The sequence below is a fragment of the Semicossyphus pulcher genome, unplaced genomic scaffold (assembly GCF_022749685.1).
Source record: "Semicossyphus pulcher isolate SPU_LCO1_2020_fin unplaced genomic scaffold, fSemPul1.0.p SCAF_14, whole genome shotgun sequence".
Classification (NCBI taxonomy): Eukaryota; Metazoa; Chordata; class Actinopteri; order Labriformes; family Labridae; genus Semicossyphus; species Semicossyphus pulcher.
The window spans coordinates 15,298,991-15,316,703 of NW_027211648.1; the positions used below are offsets into that span (position 1 = coordinate 15,298,991).

A 17,713-nucleotide genomic window follows, 5' to 3' on the forward strand; every position below is an offset into this window, starting at 1 on the left:
GAAAAAATGAAAAGGGTTTGGTCTCATGGTGCCTTCAGGGATAATATGGATGAAAGAAATCCTCCATTATAATATTTTGTCGACATTGTCTATGAAAATAAAATGTGCTATGTCAGCAGAGTTTGGCTTATTTTGCTTGATCAGATATACTTTTTAAACTTATATCTTTACAAGACAAACAAGATGGGATCCAGAACGGATCCTTGGGGCACACCACTAAGCAGAGATGCAAATGAGGGACACAACATTAGAAAAACTCCTATCAGAGAGGAATGAAGGAATCCACTCCATGAAATGTAAGAAAAAATTCCCCCCTGAATCGTATAATACTTTACTTTATTTTCTGTTTCATCGTTTTATTTATTGAAGTTGAAATATGTCCAAATTTTTTAGGGCTCGCAAAATGTTCAAGTATGTAAAAGGATAAATTAAAGGCCTATAGCTATTTAACATCCAACTACAATTTTTTTTTAAACTATTTTTATTCTTCTGAAACAAGAGCTGAATTGATCCAGTAACACATTCGGACTTTCACACTCCGCTGTGGAGCTTTGACCATTTCATTTGTTGTGGATCTTCGTCAGAATATTTAGGCGCCCAGTTGTCATGGGATTGAAGAGGTTCAATTTTCCCTTTTTATCAACAGTTAATTGTAATTAGGTCATTTTAAAGTCACTTTTTAACAACACAAACACTGCAAATGTTCACACAGCTCCATGTGTGTTGTGATTCACTGATCCCGTACATTGGATTGATATTGATGCTGATACTGACTTTTTAAGCTGAATGGGTATCAGCCATGACTTAATCTTTCCACATTACAGGATCCGTTCACAGATTTCAATTCTGTCTGGGAATTTCATTGTAAAAATAAAAAATATGATGGAAGATATTCACTTGAAATGTCTAAGTCAGACTGCTGAAGCCTCATATCAGCTTTAGACCTTATTTATTTTGTGCTTAGGACTGTGTCACCTTTCTTTTAAATTGGAAACCTGATAAAAGGGGGGGGGGGGGTTAAAATGTCCAATTAAAACAGGAGCAATTATTACATGAAGTAAATCCTGTTTAAATGATTGTAGGGGCAAACTACTGAACATAAAGTATTCTTATGTAACACATAGCTCTATAATGCTGCAGTGATCATACCCAAAAGAAGGACGTCCTTGTTCTTCCAGTCTTAAAATTAACACCCAACATTGTGTTGTGGAATTAAATGTGATTTTAGGAAAGGCATAAATTGTGATTCATTTTTAAAACTGATTGAATGAATCAAAATTATTTTTAACCCAAAAATCACCTTGTTTTTTATTCTTTAATTATCTAATTTACAAATAAACGACATTTTGCCCAATTAATATACAATGAAGATAAAATCACAGATGTTAAACCTTGTTCTTCCACTGCTTCACCGTCTGTCCCTCTGCAGCTGCAGGTAGGCCACCAGCTGAGCCAATCACAACCTCAGAGAGGGCAATTGACAGCCTGGCCCCGCCCCCCAGTCCACCTGTAATCCAATCCGCTGCCCTGTCACAGGTAAAACCGGCCTCGATTTCTAAGCATTGCCCCAAAAAAGCGAGAAAAGCCGACAAAACCCGTTCTCTCAGTAGGGGACACCTTGTTTGTCGCCGCGGCCCTCATCCAGCGTTTGCGGCGGAGTTTTCCTCGGTAAAGAAGACGGATCGGATTTTCAGTACCAACTAGAAAGTCCAGTTCGACCGACCGACATGTCACAGGAGCATGACAAGTAAGTTGTCCTGACTCTCCACTTTTAGCCTGCACAGTGGGCACGTTCACTCTTTAACCTGGTAATACTGTCTCTTAATATTTCTGCGGATTTTTACTGTTTTTGCACCTTATTTTCTGAGTTCATAGCACAGACGGATTTTAAAAGCAAAGGCAAAACTGTGGTCAACATCTGACCTGCAGCTGCTGCATTATATTAAAAACGTGCTATGATATTTGCGTAGCATTTTAGCACTAATTTAGCATAATCTTTTTTAAGGGTTAGTAGGGCTGCTAAGCGGAAAAGCGATTACATCTCGCATAGTTTCCCATGGTTGTAACTCCGCTCTGTTCACCTGTCATGTTCAAGCCCGTACAGGTGTATCTCCACCTGTCGTGCGAGCACCGGCGCCTGTTAGAATAAAAACCGTCCCGTGATAGCGCTGGGGCGGTTTAGTGTTTGATTTTGCTCTAAGCTCCAACAGTTCTGTGGACAGTCTTAATGATGTTTGTTCTGGAATAAACATGGAGCTCAGCAGGGAGCTGTCAGCTAAAGAAAACTCTCTCTGGTGATGGTTTTATGGGCATGTCAGAGTTTAAATCAGCAGCAGCTCCACTCAAACATATTTCACATTTATTTATGTATCCGTTTTTAATGCTCAGCCTAAATTGTGTATGTTTTTTTAAGGGCAACGACTAGGAGACTTTTTAGGGGAGTGAAATTGTACACCTGCTAGGCGTTGGCCCGACTACTTACACAGACAATGTAAGCAAGCACAGGGCTATATGAGGTTATATTTTTTACTCTATATCAAATACGAGACCAGATGAACTCTTTTCTAAATGTTCAGACAGAAAAAAAAATGTTTATATTCATGCTCTTGTACGTTAAAAATTATATGTATTCATTCTTGCTGATTTTATTTTGAAATCTAATTTTAATCCAAGTATTAAAAACAAACTGTTAGTTGTTTTACTAATGGATTACATTTCCCCATAGAGTTTTATTGCCAGTAAATAATGGATCTTATCAGGTTGCCTTTTATGAACAGCACAATTAGATATAGGATTACTAATTATCACTTTGCTTTGACCATTGAGAGGAGAAAAAGCTGCATTTGTTGTAGATACTGGACATAGAAACTGAGCCAGACCGTGAACACTTGTAGATCTAGATGAAACTTTATTAACAAAGAGCTTAACTAACGACTTTACTTCACTCCTGTCTTTAGGCTTAACACCTCTAAGTAAATATAAGCTGAGCAAATATTGAAATTTACTGTAAATAGGCATGCTAAGTGTTGAAATTAGCTGTATATTCTAACATGTTGAGTCTATTTCAAATTAAAATGAGGAGTCCACTGAGCTTAAATTAACACTTTAAGTAGAAAGTAGATCAGACACAAGTAAGTGTCTTCTTATTGGTCCAAGTCCCTCCTGTTTACAAAGCAAAGGCCTCACAAGATGGAAGAGGAAGAGCAGGGCAAAAAGACCCGTGACTGTGCACGGAAAGTTATTTTTCCCAATCAAGCTGTCACACAAAAACAAGACCTGCCTCAACGCAGGAATGCAGCCGGGTCGGACACGTCACTTGCGGTCAGCGTCTCAGCCAATGAGAGATCCCCGTGCTGAAGTCGTCTGTCTGGACGAGCCTGTAGTGCATCTTTCTTTGGAGACGCCTCAGTGGTTCGATGGCTGAGATTTGTTGCACAATCATTGAAAAGCTTGAACAACAGGTCTCGCATATAAAGAACATCTATGTGGTTGATCTCTCACTCTTATAACCTGTTTGTCTGTTTTGAACGACGCCGTGATTTCAGTGCGAAGACAGTGAGGAGAATCAATCTGAGAGATATTAAACCTCGATCCTGCTCTTTTAAACACATATAAGAAGTGTATTTGAACTCATTCTTTTACATTTGGCTTCTTTTTTAAGTTTAAAAAGTTCAGACATCACATAAGCACATTTTCACTTAAAAACATCTTAATGATCACTTACAATAAACACTGTTAACATATGAAACCTTTAACTTTAAAACTCTCTCTTCCTGCAGTAAGCGTGCGGTCCTGGTTCTCCAGAATGAGCCAGGTTATGGCGGCCAGCGTCGCTCGTTCACCACAGAAGATGAAGCCTGGAAATCGTTCCTGGAGAACCCGCTGACGGCCGCCACCAAGGCCATGATGAGCATAAACGGAGACGAGGACAGCGCCGCAGCTCTCGGCCTGCTCTACGACTACTATAAGGTAACAGGAAAATCTAACTTTTTTGACCATGCAGGAAGAAGTTCTCCAACTCTTTTGTCACAAATCAAAAGCACAGAATCTTACGTCAGGGGATTAGTTACCAAATCCTTTACCTATATGATCTTTCTAAACACTGACGTTGGCCATTAAGCAACATCTGTGGGGCAGAGCGCTTGTCATGTAACTGATCCAGTGGCTCGTATATAGACAGCAGGATGACCCGAGTTGTTGGATGTGATGTGGTCAGACGCTGAGCGGCTGTGTTTACCCTCACATACAGGTGCCCCGGGAGAAGAGAACAATAGCCCAGAGCAAGCCAGAAGCCCTCGTCTGTGATGTGGATCCCAACAAAAGGTAAGAGACATCGACTCGTCTAATTCCACCTCGGTTTAACAAAATAAAAGCACAACAGAGGGGAATCAGAGCATGAAGGGCACGAAGGGATTCAAGCCCTTTCACATTCTTGTGAAAGTGTGAGTGCACCGGCAAATACGACCAAGCTGAAAACAGCACTTTACTGAAATATGAATTGACACAAAAAAACAGAATAGAAACTTACAACTAAAAGACAACACTTAAAAACACTAGACCTGTCGTGAGAGCTTTACACTTCTTTATAAATGGCCTGTTGCACCTTAATTTAAGGTATGTAAGGCTAATCAATCAATCAATTTATTTTACCCCAAAGGCAACTGGTTGCACAGCAGTGACACACAACATAAACATCACAGAGCTCCTGAACACAAATGTACAAGTTCAAACTATTAAATTACAGCTATCTTCATGATGATTTTAGCCAGATAAAAACAATATGGCGGAAACACATTCAGTCCACTTCTACATGTTCTGTTTTCCTTGTTGCAGACACCAGATCCATCCTGGGCACCCCATAGCTCCTCTTCAGGAGTCCGGTATGGAGAGCAGGATCCAGGTCCTCAAGGGGCCCTTCAATATCCTTCAGCTGGCCCAGGACAAGAGGAGCCAGTTCCCCTCACCAGGTCTGTTCACAGTCAGGAACACAAGCAGACGTGAGCATCTTAAATACAGAAAACCTGACCGCAACTTTGCTGTTTTTGTCTTTTCAGACACCACCGTCACAGTTTCCATCGCCGCCGTGCCAAACTACCCGCCCGTGAAGACCGAGGTGCCCAGCCACGGCTTCTCCGTCACCATCCCCAACAACTGCACCGAAACCGACAGCCACGTGAGCGTCTTCGACCGCCAGCTCGCCCACAACGCCGTCCAGTTCAGCCCCAGCACCCAGTCCCGCACGCCCCCCGACTCCACCTTCTCCGAGAGCTACAAGGACAGTTCCCAGGAGGTGTGTGTTTCGATCCCCCTGCTTTCTAAACCCCGCTAATACTCTCCCGCCAACCCCCCCTTCCTCCTCCTTCTTTTTCCTCTCCTCTCCTCTCTCAGATCTCTCCCATCAGACAATAGATTATTCACCCGATCCCATGGAGCCAGCGGTGGGCTCAGCCTTCCCCTGGTTTTATTTGAACATGCCAAAATAGCGGCCAGTGTGTTATTATCCCATTGTCTCAGCAGCACAATAAAGTGCTGTACTTTTCTCCTACAATAGCCAAAGCCCTTTCTCTCTGCTCTTTCTCTATTTAACCTGGAGGGGATTTACCTCAGAAAAGAGTAACCCAACAAAACCCCTGTACAGGAGGGAGAGAGGAGGGGGGCTGGAAACATGAGGGAAGAGTGATTTCAAGTAAAAGAAATGGGGATCAAGTGGAAGAGCAAATAATATAATCTATAAAGTGGTTTAAAAAAAGAAAGAAAAAGTTAAAATGTAGTGTAGTGAATCGTAAGAAGAGGCTGCATCTTTATCTGTGTCCATTGTGTTGCAGGTGTTTTCCTTCCCAGGGGATCTCCAGTTACGTATGGCCACCATGACGCCCGAGGAGTACCCTCACTTTGACACCGTGCCGGGGTAAGTCGCGCCGCTGCCGGCCCACCGCCCGACTTCCACCGCCATTCAACTTTTGACACAACAGCGCAGAATGGCCTCATTCATGGCGGTCACAGGGGAGACATTAGACTCCCCCTCTGTGTGAAATGCAAGAGTCTGCACACACGGGCGTTATCTGACAACACGCTGATTTTAGGTCATGATGTAGCTGCAGCGGCTAACTGAAGCGTGCCCCATTATACTACTACTGTATTATAAGCTTTCAATAGCAGTTTTACAAAAACGTAATTCTTCACATTTTCTGATTGTTCACTGTGTTTTAGGAATAATTTCGAGTACACCCTTGAGGCGTCCAAGTCTCTGCGTCAGAAAACAGGCGACGGCACGATGACGTACCTCAACAAGGGCCAGTTTTACCCAATCACCCTCAGAGAGATCAACAACAAAGGCATGCAGCAGCCCATCACCAAAGTCAGGGTAAGAAAGGAAGAATTGTAGTATCCCAGAGAGAAACCCCCTGCTTAAGGTTATTATATCATATTAAGTTGTCTCTGTGGTTGTTTTTCATCGTCCAGAGTGTAGTGATGGTGGTGTTTGGGGAGGAGAAATGCAGAGACGATCAGCTGAAACACTGGAAATACTGGCACTCCAGACAGCACACGGCCAAGCAGAGGTGCCTGGACATCGGTAAGACATCTTTATTTAACTTTTTAGCAAGAAACTGCGATTAAGTGTCAAATAAAAAATGGGTCAAATAATGTAGTGTAAAGTCTGACACACTGCTGATTCATCCTGGTTTTCCCATGATTGATCCTCCTGTGCCTGCAGCTTAGCGGTAACTGAAGGAAAAGGTGTTTGTTGTTTGGTTGGACAGTAAAGTTCGGTTTGGTTAGGGATCAATTCTCCTGCCTTTAAAACCACAGCGAGTCATACATTAAATAAACTTCCCTGACTAAAGTGTTGACTTGTTTCTGATTGCTTGTCTGATTGCTTATCTTTTTGCATCTCATTCTGCCGCTAAAATAATCAAATGCACTGTTGTTTGTTCTTACAGCCGACTACAAGGAGAGCTTCAACACCATCGGTAACATCGAGGAGATTTCCTACAACGCCATTTCCTTCACCTGGGACACTAACGAGGAGGCAAAAGTAAGACAGTTAAAGACACACACTTAAAAAATATAGTAGTCCTTGTTCGAATGCTTCGGTTTTTTGTCCTGCGGTGTTCATCTAGGAACATGTTTAGGCCCACAGTATTTTTGGTGATCCAAAATGTTCATGCACCATGCTTTTCTTGAATTTGAGCCTTGACCTTCTCACCTCATCAGCCAAAAATAGACCTCTCCTCTTTGTAAAGGAGGTTCTGTGTGGGTTTAACACAGACTGAAACTACGGTTTCACATGTTGACACCCCTTTGATGGGTATTATCGGCCACTTTGTTCCTCCAAAACGGTCGTTAAAGAAAATTGAGGCTTAAGTAGAAGCTCGAGGACGCTGTCGCCTCCTCTTGTGTGTTCGGTCTCGTTGCGTAGAGACATGGAGGCGTGCGTGTTCTGTGCAGATGCATTCTGGACTGGTCCAACCTGCCTGTCACCCCTATTGTGATGCTGCGTGTTTTAGTATTTCTGCACAACCAGACAGCAGCAACAAAGAACGCAGGAATGAGGAAACTCTGGGGGGTGCGAGTAGGGGATTGGACGCTTAAATAAAATCAAGTTGAACAGGTAGAAGAGGTGACAGGAAGGAGGAGCTCCTGTCCTCTCCTGCGTTCTTGATTTAAGGCCTGACAGGCCGACAAAGAGACAACATGGCATCACGCTCGTCTCTGGCGTCTTGCTCTCTGTGGGAGACACTTAACATAAATAAAGTCACATGAACAAACCTCCCATGCACAGACCAGGATGTTGGGTCTAACTGTCTCATGACTCGAGGCCGGAGGATGTTCATCCTTGTGTGTGTGTGTTCATTACTTCGGCGTGTGTGTGTTTTGGAAGCACCGCCCTGCCACATTGTTTGAGCATCTCATCATGACGATTGATCTCATCAATTTGTCGAATATATGTATGTGTGCATTTGTAAGCAGGTGTGTGGGGCTTGCCCCTGGGGGTCATTGCCCTGTAGCTTATATGTATTTGCAAAAGGCAGCCCCCTACCCAATGTTTACCGGCTCTGGGGCAATTTTCTAGTGTTATGTAACAACCAAAAAAAAACATCTTTTTATTACTTTTCTTCAGCCTGTGTGGCAAAAATAACCCTGCTGATAGAAAATCATCTCTCTTTTGTTATAGACAAATTTTACACACATAAACAACAGGAAAGATCAGTAAAAACACACTGTACTTCCTGAGTTAAATTATATAACTAAAACATCCCCATCAATGAATAGCTGGCCTCCTGAAGATTTTAAATGTACATATGCAATGCATGAATGCACAAAAATAGAGTTTGTTGTTAACACAATGATTAACTGTAAAAATAATGCAAGTAGCGAGAAGACAAAGGAGCATCTCCACATTAAAAAACAATGTGAGAGACTGTGAATACTAGAGTCGACCAATAGAGGGCAGCACAGAACACTGAATGCTGCCTCTGGATTAAAGTGTGAGGCTGCAGGAGAGCAGTGATGCTAATGTTATATAGAAGCAGCCATTAGAGAGTTAGATTATCACTGAAGTTGCTTTTTAACTGACAAATTATAGATGTTTTTATATTTGATTTTTCCATCTTTCTTCAGGTAAAGTATCTTCTTTGTCTCAATTTTCCTCCCTTCTTCTCCATGCAGATCTTCATCTCCGTCAACTGTCTGAGCACAGACTTCTCCTCTCAGAAGGGCGTGAAGGGTCTCCCTCTGAACCTGCAGATCGACACCTACAGCTACAACAACCGCAGCAACAAGCCCATCCACCGCGCGTTCTGCCAGATCAAAGTCTTCTGCGACAAGGGGGCTGAGAGGAAGATCCGGGACGAGGAGAGGAAGCAGTCCCGCAGGAAAGGGAAGGTCGCCGAGCTGAACCCCGGCCTGGCCTGTGAGTCACTTAGAAGAATCAATTATATTAAATCTTTGATCATTTCATCAATATTTATCAAGCCATATCCAATGAGTGTATATTCCTCCAATCTGTTCGACTTATAAGAAATAACCAGAACTATTTCAATGCTAACATGACAAGATCAGACATGACAGAACTGAAATTAACATCTCAGAGTCGTTTTAAAGCTGCACTACTTTAACAAATAGGCTAATAAAATTAATCTGTGCGGTGTAAAGGTGGATGCTCGTAGTGATGAACCCACAGAGCAGAATATCCCAGAACTTCACAGTCCCTTTCAGTTCAATGTTAGCTTGTTTTAGCATTTTTTAAGCTTTTATTGCCGACAAATTAACTTTTTCGTTTCACCCTCAGCACCATTATCAACCTCACCTTGTTTCAAACCACAGCAGTTGCTGTTTTCAGCAAAAAAAAATAGCTCTGATAAACACACTGTAAGCTAGCTGCCCTGCTCCAAACAGCAGACAAACTGTTAGCCGCTAGCTAGTGGACATTGTAGCATTTAGCAGCTAATGAGCCTGATGTTTCCCTCAGGAGTTACTGGAAACCAAAACAGAGTTAAAAATAGAGTAAATATTGTGTTAACATTTGCCAGGCGCCCAGAAACATGACTCTTAATAAACGCTAATGTTGCTCTCTGTTTCCTTGATGTGTAAATATACACGTTCTTGCTAACAGTTTGCTATAGCAACTTCATACGGTGATAATATGTCAGTGTTGTGTTTATAGCTTGTGATGCTACCTAAAGAGCTCATAGAAATCTTTTAAAAACTAAAAGATTTTATGTTAAACTGCTCTCTTTTCCTCTAAGTTGTAGATGTCAAAGTGCCCCTCCTGCAGAAACGCAACGATGTGACAATCTTCAAGATGATGACCGACTTCGAGACCCAGCCGGTCCTTTTCATTCCTGACCTTCACTTCTCTACCTTCCAGCGCCATGTAGGTGTCAAACACACACACAAATACCTCAAATCCAGTTTAGGACAGAGTATAATCTCATGGTTTGTGTGTCGTTTCTGACCATAAACAGTGAACCATGCACCATACGTAGCATCTTAGGTGGTCCGTAAACAGTTTTTATTTTTCAGCCTCCACCTACTCATCATCCAGCTGGGTCGAGGTGACCTGCGTGCTTGCTTGTTGGCAGGAACAGTCAGTTCTAGTTTCCTGCTCTGATAGGAGTCCCACATACTGATGGCTGTATTTCAGACTGCTTACTCACTGGATGAATCATTTACCAGCGACTCTGAACAAACCACAGAGATCAGAAAACATCACATTACTTTGTCCGTATTAAATAAAAATGTAGATGTAGAGATGGAGAGAGGGCTGTTTGAGATGAAGTTTTGTAAATGAAGTAGATGCTTGCACTTTTTAAGCATCCATGCAGTTTATTGGGTTTTTTATCAGTGCTGACCAGCAGCAGGCTTCTCCTTCATGACTGGACTCTGAGCTTCCTCCAGTCAGAACGAACGCGTTACATGACACTTGCAGGTGTGTGCGTGCACGTACACCTGACCTGCAGCGTTCATTATTTAGCCAATTTATGCGCTTCTCATATTTTCTGTGAATGGAGCGATGAGTTGCTTTATTTATAGTTCTCATGTCTTTTTATCCATTCAGAAATTTGGCTACTTGTGAACTTTGCGCTCCCCCTGCTGGTCGAACTTTGAACAGCTCCAGTTACAAAAAAAAAAAGCACCTTATCTCCCTTTCTCTCCCTCTCAGTGAGTTTACTTTGTGAGCAGCGAGGCCGAGAGAGGGACGGGAGGTTATTTTTGGTGTTCCCGATGACATTGAACCTGGCTGAACAGCTATCAGTTTCTGATAAACTCTGGGTCTTCTGGGTTCCCTCTCAGAATAGACTTCTATTAACGGCAACAGAGGCAATCAATACTGTCGCAGGGCTACAGGCTTAAAAAAAAACTCAGTTTTCCAAGAATCAAACCACAAAGAAGACATGTTTGATTGATCTCATGCATTATGTAACACATTGCCTTGGCTGAAGGGGATACGTGCTCTGATTTATTGATGTTTTTCAGCTTCTCTGCCTCTGCATTTGAATTAAAACGTTCTCTTTGTGTGAAAAGACGATGTCATAGAAACTGGAGAAGCAGACTTAAATAAGTAATTTTCCCCTTTCCTAATTTCTCTCTGAAAAAGGAAGAAAAAATGGGTCAACATAGGAAACCTTTTGGACTTGGCGGTTGACTTTTCCTTTGACCTGGTTTACCGATTTAGCCGCTAACATGCGGATTGCAGTATCACTGCAGAGTAAACATTAAAAGCATAGTTAAGTGCATCTTAATGTTGCAGTAAAGACTTGTTTCCTAGTTCGAACACTTATAAAGCTGATGCTGTTAGCAATTCAAAATCATCTCTGGCACTATATTTGGTTGTTTTTAACTTTTATCTGCCATGTGAGTTAATTTCCCCTTTCCTGTTTCTCTTGCAGCCTTTCCCCACAGAAGACGGAGAGGAGAGGTGAGTTCATGGAAGCCCTCATCTCACACTTGCTCTTTTCACACTTGCTTTTTAGTAGTTTTGAACCGAGACAACTATTGGCTCCTTCCCCGTAAAAGGCATTAAGGGATTCATATGTTGTTTCTAGGAAATGCCTGTGGGCTGCATATGTGTGTGTGTGTGTGTGTGTGTGTCTGTGTGTGCTGGAGTGTGTTTTATGGCCTGTTAGCTGGTTGTTAAGGGCATTTAAGCAGTGATTTGTGTGTATGTGTGTTTCCACTGCAGCTCGGGCATGAAGAGATTACCCTTCAGTGATGACGAGTTTGGTTCGCCCCCAAATAAGATGCCGAGAGCGGAGGAACCGAAGAAAGGTACAACGTGTGTGTTATTGTCGTGAAATACTTTGACTGTTCACATGCTGATCAAAACGGGGATCAGCCGCTGAAGACTACACACGTACACACACATACATACATGCACGAATACACTCTGAGCCATGTGATCATTCCAGGTCTTTCAAAACACACACACGTGCCAAAGGCCTCGACTGACCCAACAGAATACCACTGATCACTTCGTGCACACACACAAACAAGCCTGTGCCCTTTACCCCATATCTTATTCACAGACGCACAACAAGTTTTTTTCACCTTATAAATAATTTAAGGTGTGTTTAGCTGGAAGAGGAGAGTTTAAACAGTTGGGCTTCACCTTGATCATTAAAAACTGTCTGAGACATGAATACACCTGCATACAGTCTGTATCCTCACAGAGTCAAGGTTGATCTTGCAAGATAAGTTTTCCCTGCAGGGTTTAGTCTGGAAAACATCTGATCAGATGCATACAGAACCAATCAGTGAACCAGAGCGAGCTTTCAATAGATTCTAGGAAACATCAAGGGGTCAACAGACACTCCTCTTAAGTAAAACAATGTGTACTGAACTTATCACAACACATGTTTAGGCAGTAACCTGTGATGAAAGCGGCAAACAGACTTTATTTTAAGGCGCCACAAGCCAAAATAACATGGACAACACTGTTTTCAGTGATGTCGCAACTTGAAATGTGATTCCGGGAAATATTTGAGGTAGTTCTTGTAAAAGCATGATTCAGCAAAAAGAGCTTAAAATGAATTTAATTAAAGGTTTAGGTGAAGTTTGTAACTTTCCACAACAGATGATTTTCCAGTTAGAAAAACGGGGCCGTCTTCTGATGGTTTGGCTGTGATCGCGCTGACGTCTGAGCCAATCATGCCTCCTTTGAATGACGTCTGCCTCAAACAAAGTTATCCAAGGCAGCTCTGGACCACAATGAGCGAAGCACAAACCTATATATACTGCAGCATTATGAAACCAAACGTACACTTAGCGCACTCTTTCACTGCTTTCTCATTTGGTTTTGCTGCACAAACAGACGTCAGTCAAACTAGTGGAATCTCCCGTGCGTGAAGTTACGTCTTTTAATAAACAGAAGGAGCATTTGTTGTATTTAGAGGCCGCGGATACTAAAGTTCCTGCAACAGGTTGGAAAACAACAGAGTTCATCTATTTGGAGCGTAGTCTATTTTAAGTGTTGTGAATGAGAGGTGTGTCAGTCCTTCCGTTTGTGCGTCTCTCTCTTTACAACCATGTATGTGCTTTCTAGGTGTGCTTTGTTTTGGGCCCTGTGCCACTTATTTGACTCGGGATGAGTGCCAATGCGGTCTGGCAGGGGAATATTGAGTTAAAATGGCCTCTAATGTCCTCCATCATATCTGCACATGACCTAATGGAATAAACATACAGGATGTTGGAGCTTTGCTACGTTGAAAATGAGAAAGTGTAACCACAAATCCTCACACCCACACAAATGACCAAAACCAGTTTGACACAAACGCGCTGCACGCCTGCAAGTGACCTTTTTCTGAGGCCAAATTTGACTTTGTTTTTGAGTCTCTAATCCATGAACGTACGTGCTGTGCTTTGACGCCTTCTCGTCTCTTCTTTCTCCTCTCACCACACAGTCCTGCTGTACGTGCGCAAGGAGACAGAGGAGGTGTTTGACGCCCTCATGCTGAAGAATCCCACGCTGAAAGGCCTGGTGGAAGCTGTAAGTTGTGCTCACTTTATTGTGCTGGTAACGGCACTTTTTCTTATTCATATTTGTGGTTTCAGCTGTGGAAACTAGAGCAGGAATAAAGCAGGGAAGAATAAGAGTAAGGAGTGGATTGGGGAGAGGGTTAAAAAAGGGTCAAGAGAGAGGGCAAATGAGGGGCTAATGGATGGGGGAAAACTTGTCAAAAAGAGGAGTTAGAGGCATCTTAGGGACAAGGAAGAAGAGGAGATGGTTGGGATATAGGAAATAGGGATATGAAGAAAAGTAAGAGGCAGTTATAAGGTAACTTTAAGGGTCATTGGGTTTAAAAAAACAGAGCGAGTACAAGGTTCATGTACAGTAATAACAGACCTACAGCAGGTGAGTTGATGAGCTATAACAGGTGAACCAGGTGTCTGTAAAAGATTCACCTTTTTAGATGTTCATTTTGTCCCTAAATTAATAAACATGCATAAATGTGTTTTTCTCCACCAGATTGCAGAGAAGTATGAATTACCGTTGGATAAAGTCGGAAAAGTCTACAAGAAGTGCAAGAAAGGGTGAGTATGAGTCACTAACTCCTACACTACTCTGAGTCTCTGAAGTAAACACTCCTTCACACGAACATCCCACAAACCGACATTTTGCCAACTTCAAGCTTTAAAACGTGATTTTTGTTTCATAGATATTTAGTAGGTTATTTGTGAGTTAATGGATCAGAAGCCATCAAACCAGCTGCTGCTGTGAGCCTCATCAGGAAATCATGAGCTTTAGACCAATAAAGGTTTGATTGACATCAACACAATTGGGATATTGAAAGTAAAGCCATGGTCTTGAGCCAAATCTAACTGCAGTACAATAAATCTTTATATAATAATAATGTTATAATGTTATAATAACATTTATAGCGCGCGTTTCAAAGTCCAAGGTACAAAGTGATTCACAAAGGCAGCTATGTAAGACATATAGGTCATAAAATCATCAGGTAATAAAAGAAAATAAATATTATGGCCTTAAATCCATTAAGAAGATTGATACCTCTATTGAAACTACAATATAAATGTAGCCAGTTAGCTTAGCCTAGCACAAAGCTCATGAATGAGTAACAGCTAGCCTGGCTCTGTTCTAAGGTACCATAGGAGAGATCTAAGCTAGCTTGGTCTTAGAGTTTTTGTGCTAAGCTAGTAGCGAGCTGATGACGCTACCTAATTTTTCAAGGGTGTAATAAAGTACCGTAAAATCCAGAATATAAATCGCATCGGAATGTAAGTCGCAGTCTGTTTTTGGGGGTATCCCAGAGTAAAAAAGGGTTTTCTATGGATATTTATTAATAAGAACGTGTACACACAAGTTATTTCAACACTATTTCAATTTATTTTCATTTGAAACACATTCAAAACACACACAAATTATAACCTACCGTCTGTTTCCGCCATGTTGATTTTGCAATCCTGCTAGCTGCCGGTGTGGTAGTTGAGCTCAGCCTATGGTCGTGTTGATTGTTGTGAGGATGGCGGCTGCACTGGCGATCATGACGTCGCATGTCCGAGACGAAGCTTTAGCTAGATTAGAGCGCCGTCGTCTGGGGAAAATACAGTTACACAATGAAATAGTTCCTTCTGAATTTTATACTGGTATATTGGTCGCCCCGGTAACTAGGAAGCAGTCCACTTTTACATGAAAAAAAAAGTGCATCTTATATACCGAATTTTATTGTATACATCCAAAATATCTGCTTTTAAAGTGAAATTAATATTGTAAAAAAAAATCACACTCGCATACCTAAATGTTTCAAAGTCCTTTGTGTGTTTATTAACTAATGTTCAAATAAGGTTTTTAGTCAATATTTTTTGGGATGCGTCTGAAAAAAACATGTCACTAAAGCCCATGTCTTTCTTTTAACAGGATTTTAGTCCACATGGACGACAACATCATCAAACACTACTCCAACGAAGACACCTTCCAGATCACCATGGAGGAGCAGGGTGGCATGTACAAACTCACCCTCACTGAAATCTGATGTGACAGGAGGAGTGACATCACCCAGAGATAGTGGATGAATGAAACGGAGCCGTCAGGAGTTGTGGTTTACACGTCTTTACACGTGCAGTGAAACTTATATCATGTTGTCTTTGCGCCAGATTTTAAAACCCACAAGTGGTATTTAAGAAGCTCTTAAATAGAAGCATTAATGATTAGATTTGATTCATTTTAAAACCTTCTTGTGCATAAGAATCAACAAGACAGCATTGTTTTGTACGCTGCACCTGAAATATTAGTGCCTACTTTTGTACATGAATGCAGAGTGTTTGTGCTGCTGATATACCTCATGCTATGTAAGCAGCAGTGTTTCTCATATGTTTGGAATCTATGAGGAAAAACGGCTCGTCTTTCCCTTCCTGAAGCCATAGCACTGATGATGACAATCTGTAAAGTTGGGTATTAAGAGCACAAAATGAATCATTGATGGAGCCCCGGTGCTTCAGTGTATTAATACCAAACAACATGGCAGTATTTAGTGTGTAAAACTTTCTTCGACCATCATACGACTAGGCTAGAGTTTTGTAAATGTTGTATTTTTTTTAGCGTAGGTTTCATGTTGTTTGTGAGTGAAATGGCTTGAATGATGTTTTCACTCAGATCATTGAAATAACGGCCTTTTTGTAAGTATTAATAATTCAGTAAATATATTGATAATGAAGCTAAAACACAGCTCCCCATCACTGTAGAGTAGGTTTCTGGTTGCCTGATGAAATAGGTCAATGAATGTCTGGTGCAGTCCACACATGCGGATCTGGAAGTGCAATACGATATTCAGAAACATTAAAAAAAATCCCTTTTGTTGCCATAAACATAAAAGTGTATGATACATATAAACTTATAATGTTTTTTAATGGACGTGTTGTACATATTCACTGACAAAAAGGATCTTTATGATCCCTTCTTTTGTATCTCAGTACTTATTGTGTATATATTTATTAAGAGAAAGGATGTGGGTCATTGTTTCTTTTTTACCTTATATATCTAAATTTCTTTTATTCTTATTAATATAATGTTTTTTTTCTTTTTATAAGAAGCTATTCTTACATTAAATGTCAAGGGAATTATTAACATGTTTGTGATTCATTTGTTTTTTGTAAAGGATTGATGCACAAAGTGCCCAATAAAGTCTAGACTTCCTCCTGTTCTCATATTCTGTATTCTTTTATTACTTTTCAAACAGACTTTTGGACTAGTTTTGTAGTCTTATGGAAATTAAATGTTTTAACAAAGTAATAGTGGGTCTGTCGGTGGTTGATGTGTAGAGCTGTAGCAGGGATTAACTGTGCGTGTGCCAGTGTTTTCTGTGCCTGTCCAAAGGAACAGATGTCCGGGCATCAACCCTCACCATGTGGACAGGAAACAGGCGTGACAGGACAGCCTGCTGCAGAGAAGCTGCTCCTTCGGAAACCTGGACACACATTTCTACATCCACCCTTCTTATTTATGTAGGCTCTCGTTTATATCCCAAGCTGTTGGTTATCTGAATTTCTCCAGGGAAATGTAATGTCAATCAGCCTTAAGAGATCTCTACACCTATTAGATGGATTCACTGTACGCAGAGGAAAATCCTTTAAGGAACTCTGACCTTTCCTGTGAACACACCATGAGGTTCACATTTGTGGCTTTGACTGAAATCAATTATCAGATTATCAGATGGACGAACGTAAAACTTTGTTGAGACATTCATGATCCGCTCAGGATAAACCATAATCACTTTGGTGATCCTTTAATATCAAATATTTTCAAAATCATCACTGATGAACGCAAATAATGTGTTGTCAGACTCTACGTCTGTAAAAACTACAGCTCTTCCCATGAGCCTCAGCTGTACATTGCAAAAGTATGCTGTAGCTAGCAAATGTTGCTTTGCTAACAAGCTAAAATAACAAGTGAACATCATAAACATTCAACGTCAGCTTGCTAACTGTCATACAACAAAAATTTCCGATCAAGTAATCTGATTGGACAAGAGGCCTTCCATGAGTGCTGACATAGAGTATAACAGCACAAGGACTTTAAACCTGAGGTATCACTCAGCCTCAGGTGTTCTGAATACTGTTATTTAACGTTAGAATCACACAACTCTAATTTTCACTGGTTGCCTGATAAATAGAAACATACAGATAAGTGTATATAATACAAAGTAGCAACACTGCTGTGATGTGTAGACATACACATAGTAGCAGGTAAGTAGGA

At 41.3% G+C, this 17,713-nt stretch overlaps 1 protein-coding gene across 2 annotated transcripts; it reads left to right on the plus strand.

The window, feature by feature from the left end:
• The first annotated feature begins 1,589 nt into the window (after positions 1–1,589).
• On the plus strand, positions 1,590–16,661 carry grhl1 (grainyhead-like transcription factor 1). 2 transcript variants are annotated; one of them, XM_069661533.1, is made up of 16 exons: positions 1,590–1,747; positions 3,780–3,969; positions 4,250–4,323; positions 4,834–4,967; positions 5,055–5,290; positions 5,826–5,908; positions 6,211–6,364; positions 6,463–6,574; positions 6,942–7,036; positions 8,671–8,914; positions 9,750–9,877; positions 11,394–11,422; positions 11,687–11,772; positions 13,404–13,489; positions 13,970–14,034; positions 15,380–16,661. In XM_069661533.1, the coding sequence occupies exons 1-16, from the start codon at positions 1,728–1,730 to the stop codon at positions 15,492–15,494; spliced, it is 1,851 nt and encodes a 616-aa protein (XP_069517634.1). In that variant the 5' UTR covers positions 1,590–1,727; the 3' UTR covers positions 15,495–16,661. The 2 variants fall into 2 exon arrangements, with proteins under 2 accessions (XP_069517634.1, XP_069517635.1); XM_069661534.1 differs by having other exon boundaries at positions 9,756–9,877.
• The last annotated feature ends 1,052 nt before the right edge of the window (positions 16,662–17,713 follow it).

Bases quoted from the DNA above. Each gene is read 5' to 3' on its own strand.
- grhl1 (XM_069661533.1), top strand. From the start codon at position 1,728: ATGTCACAGGAGCATGACAA. The intron at 3,970-4,249 runs GTAACAGGAAAA...CCTCACATACAG, and splicing joins TGCTCTACGACTACTATAAG to GTGCCCCGGGAGAAGAGAAC. The intron at 4,968-5,054 runs GTCTGTTCACAG...TTGTCTTTTCAG, and splicing joins GAGCCAGTTCCCCTCACCAG to ACACCACCGTCACAGTTTCC.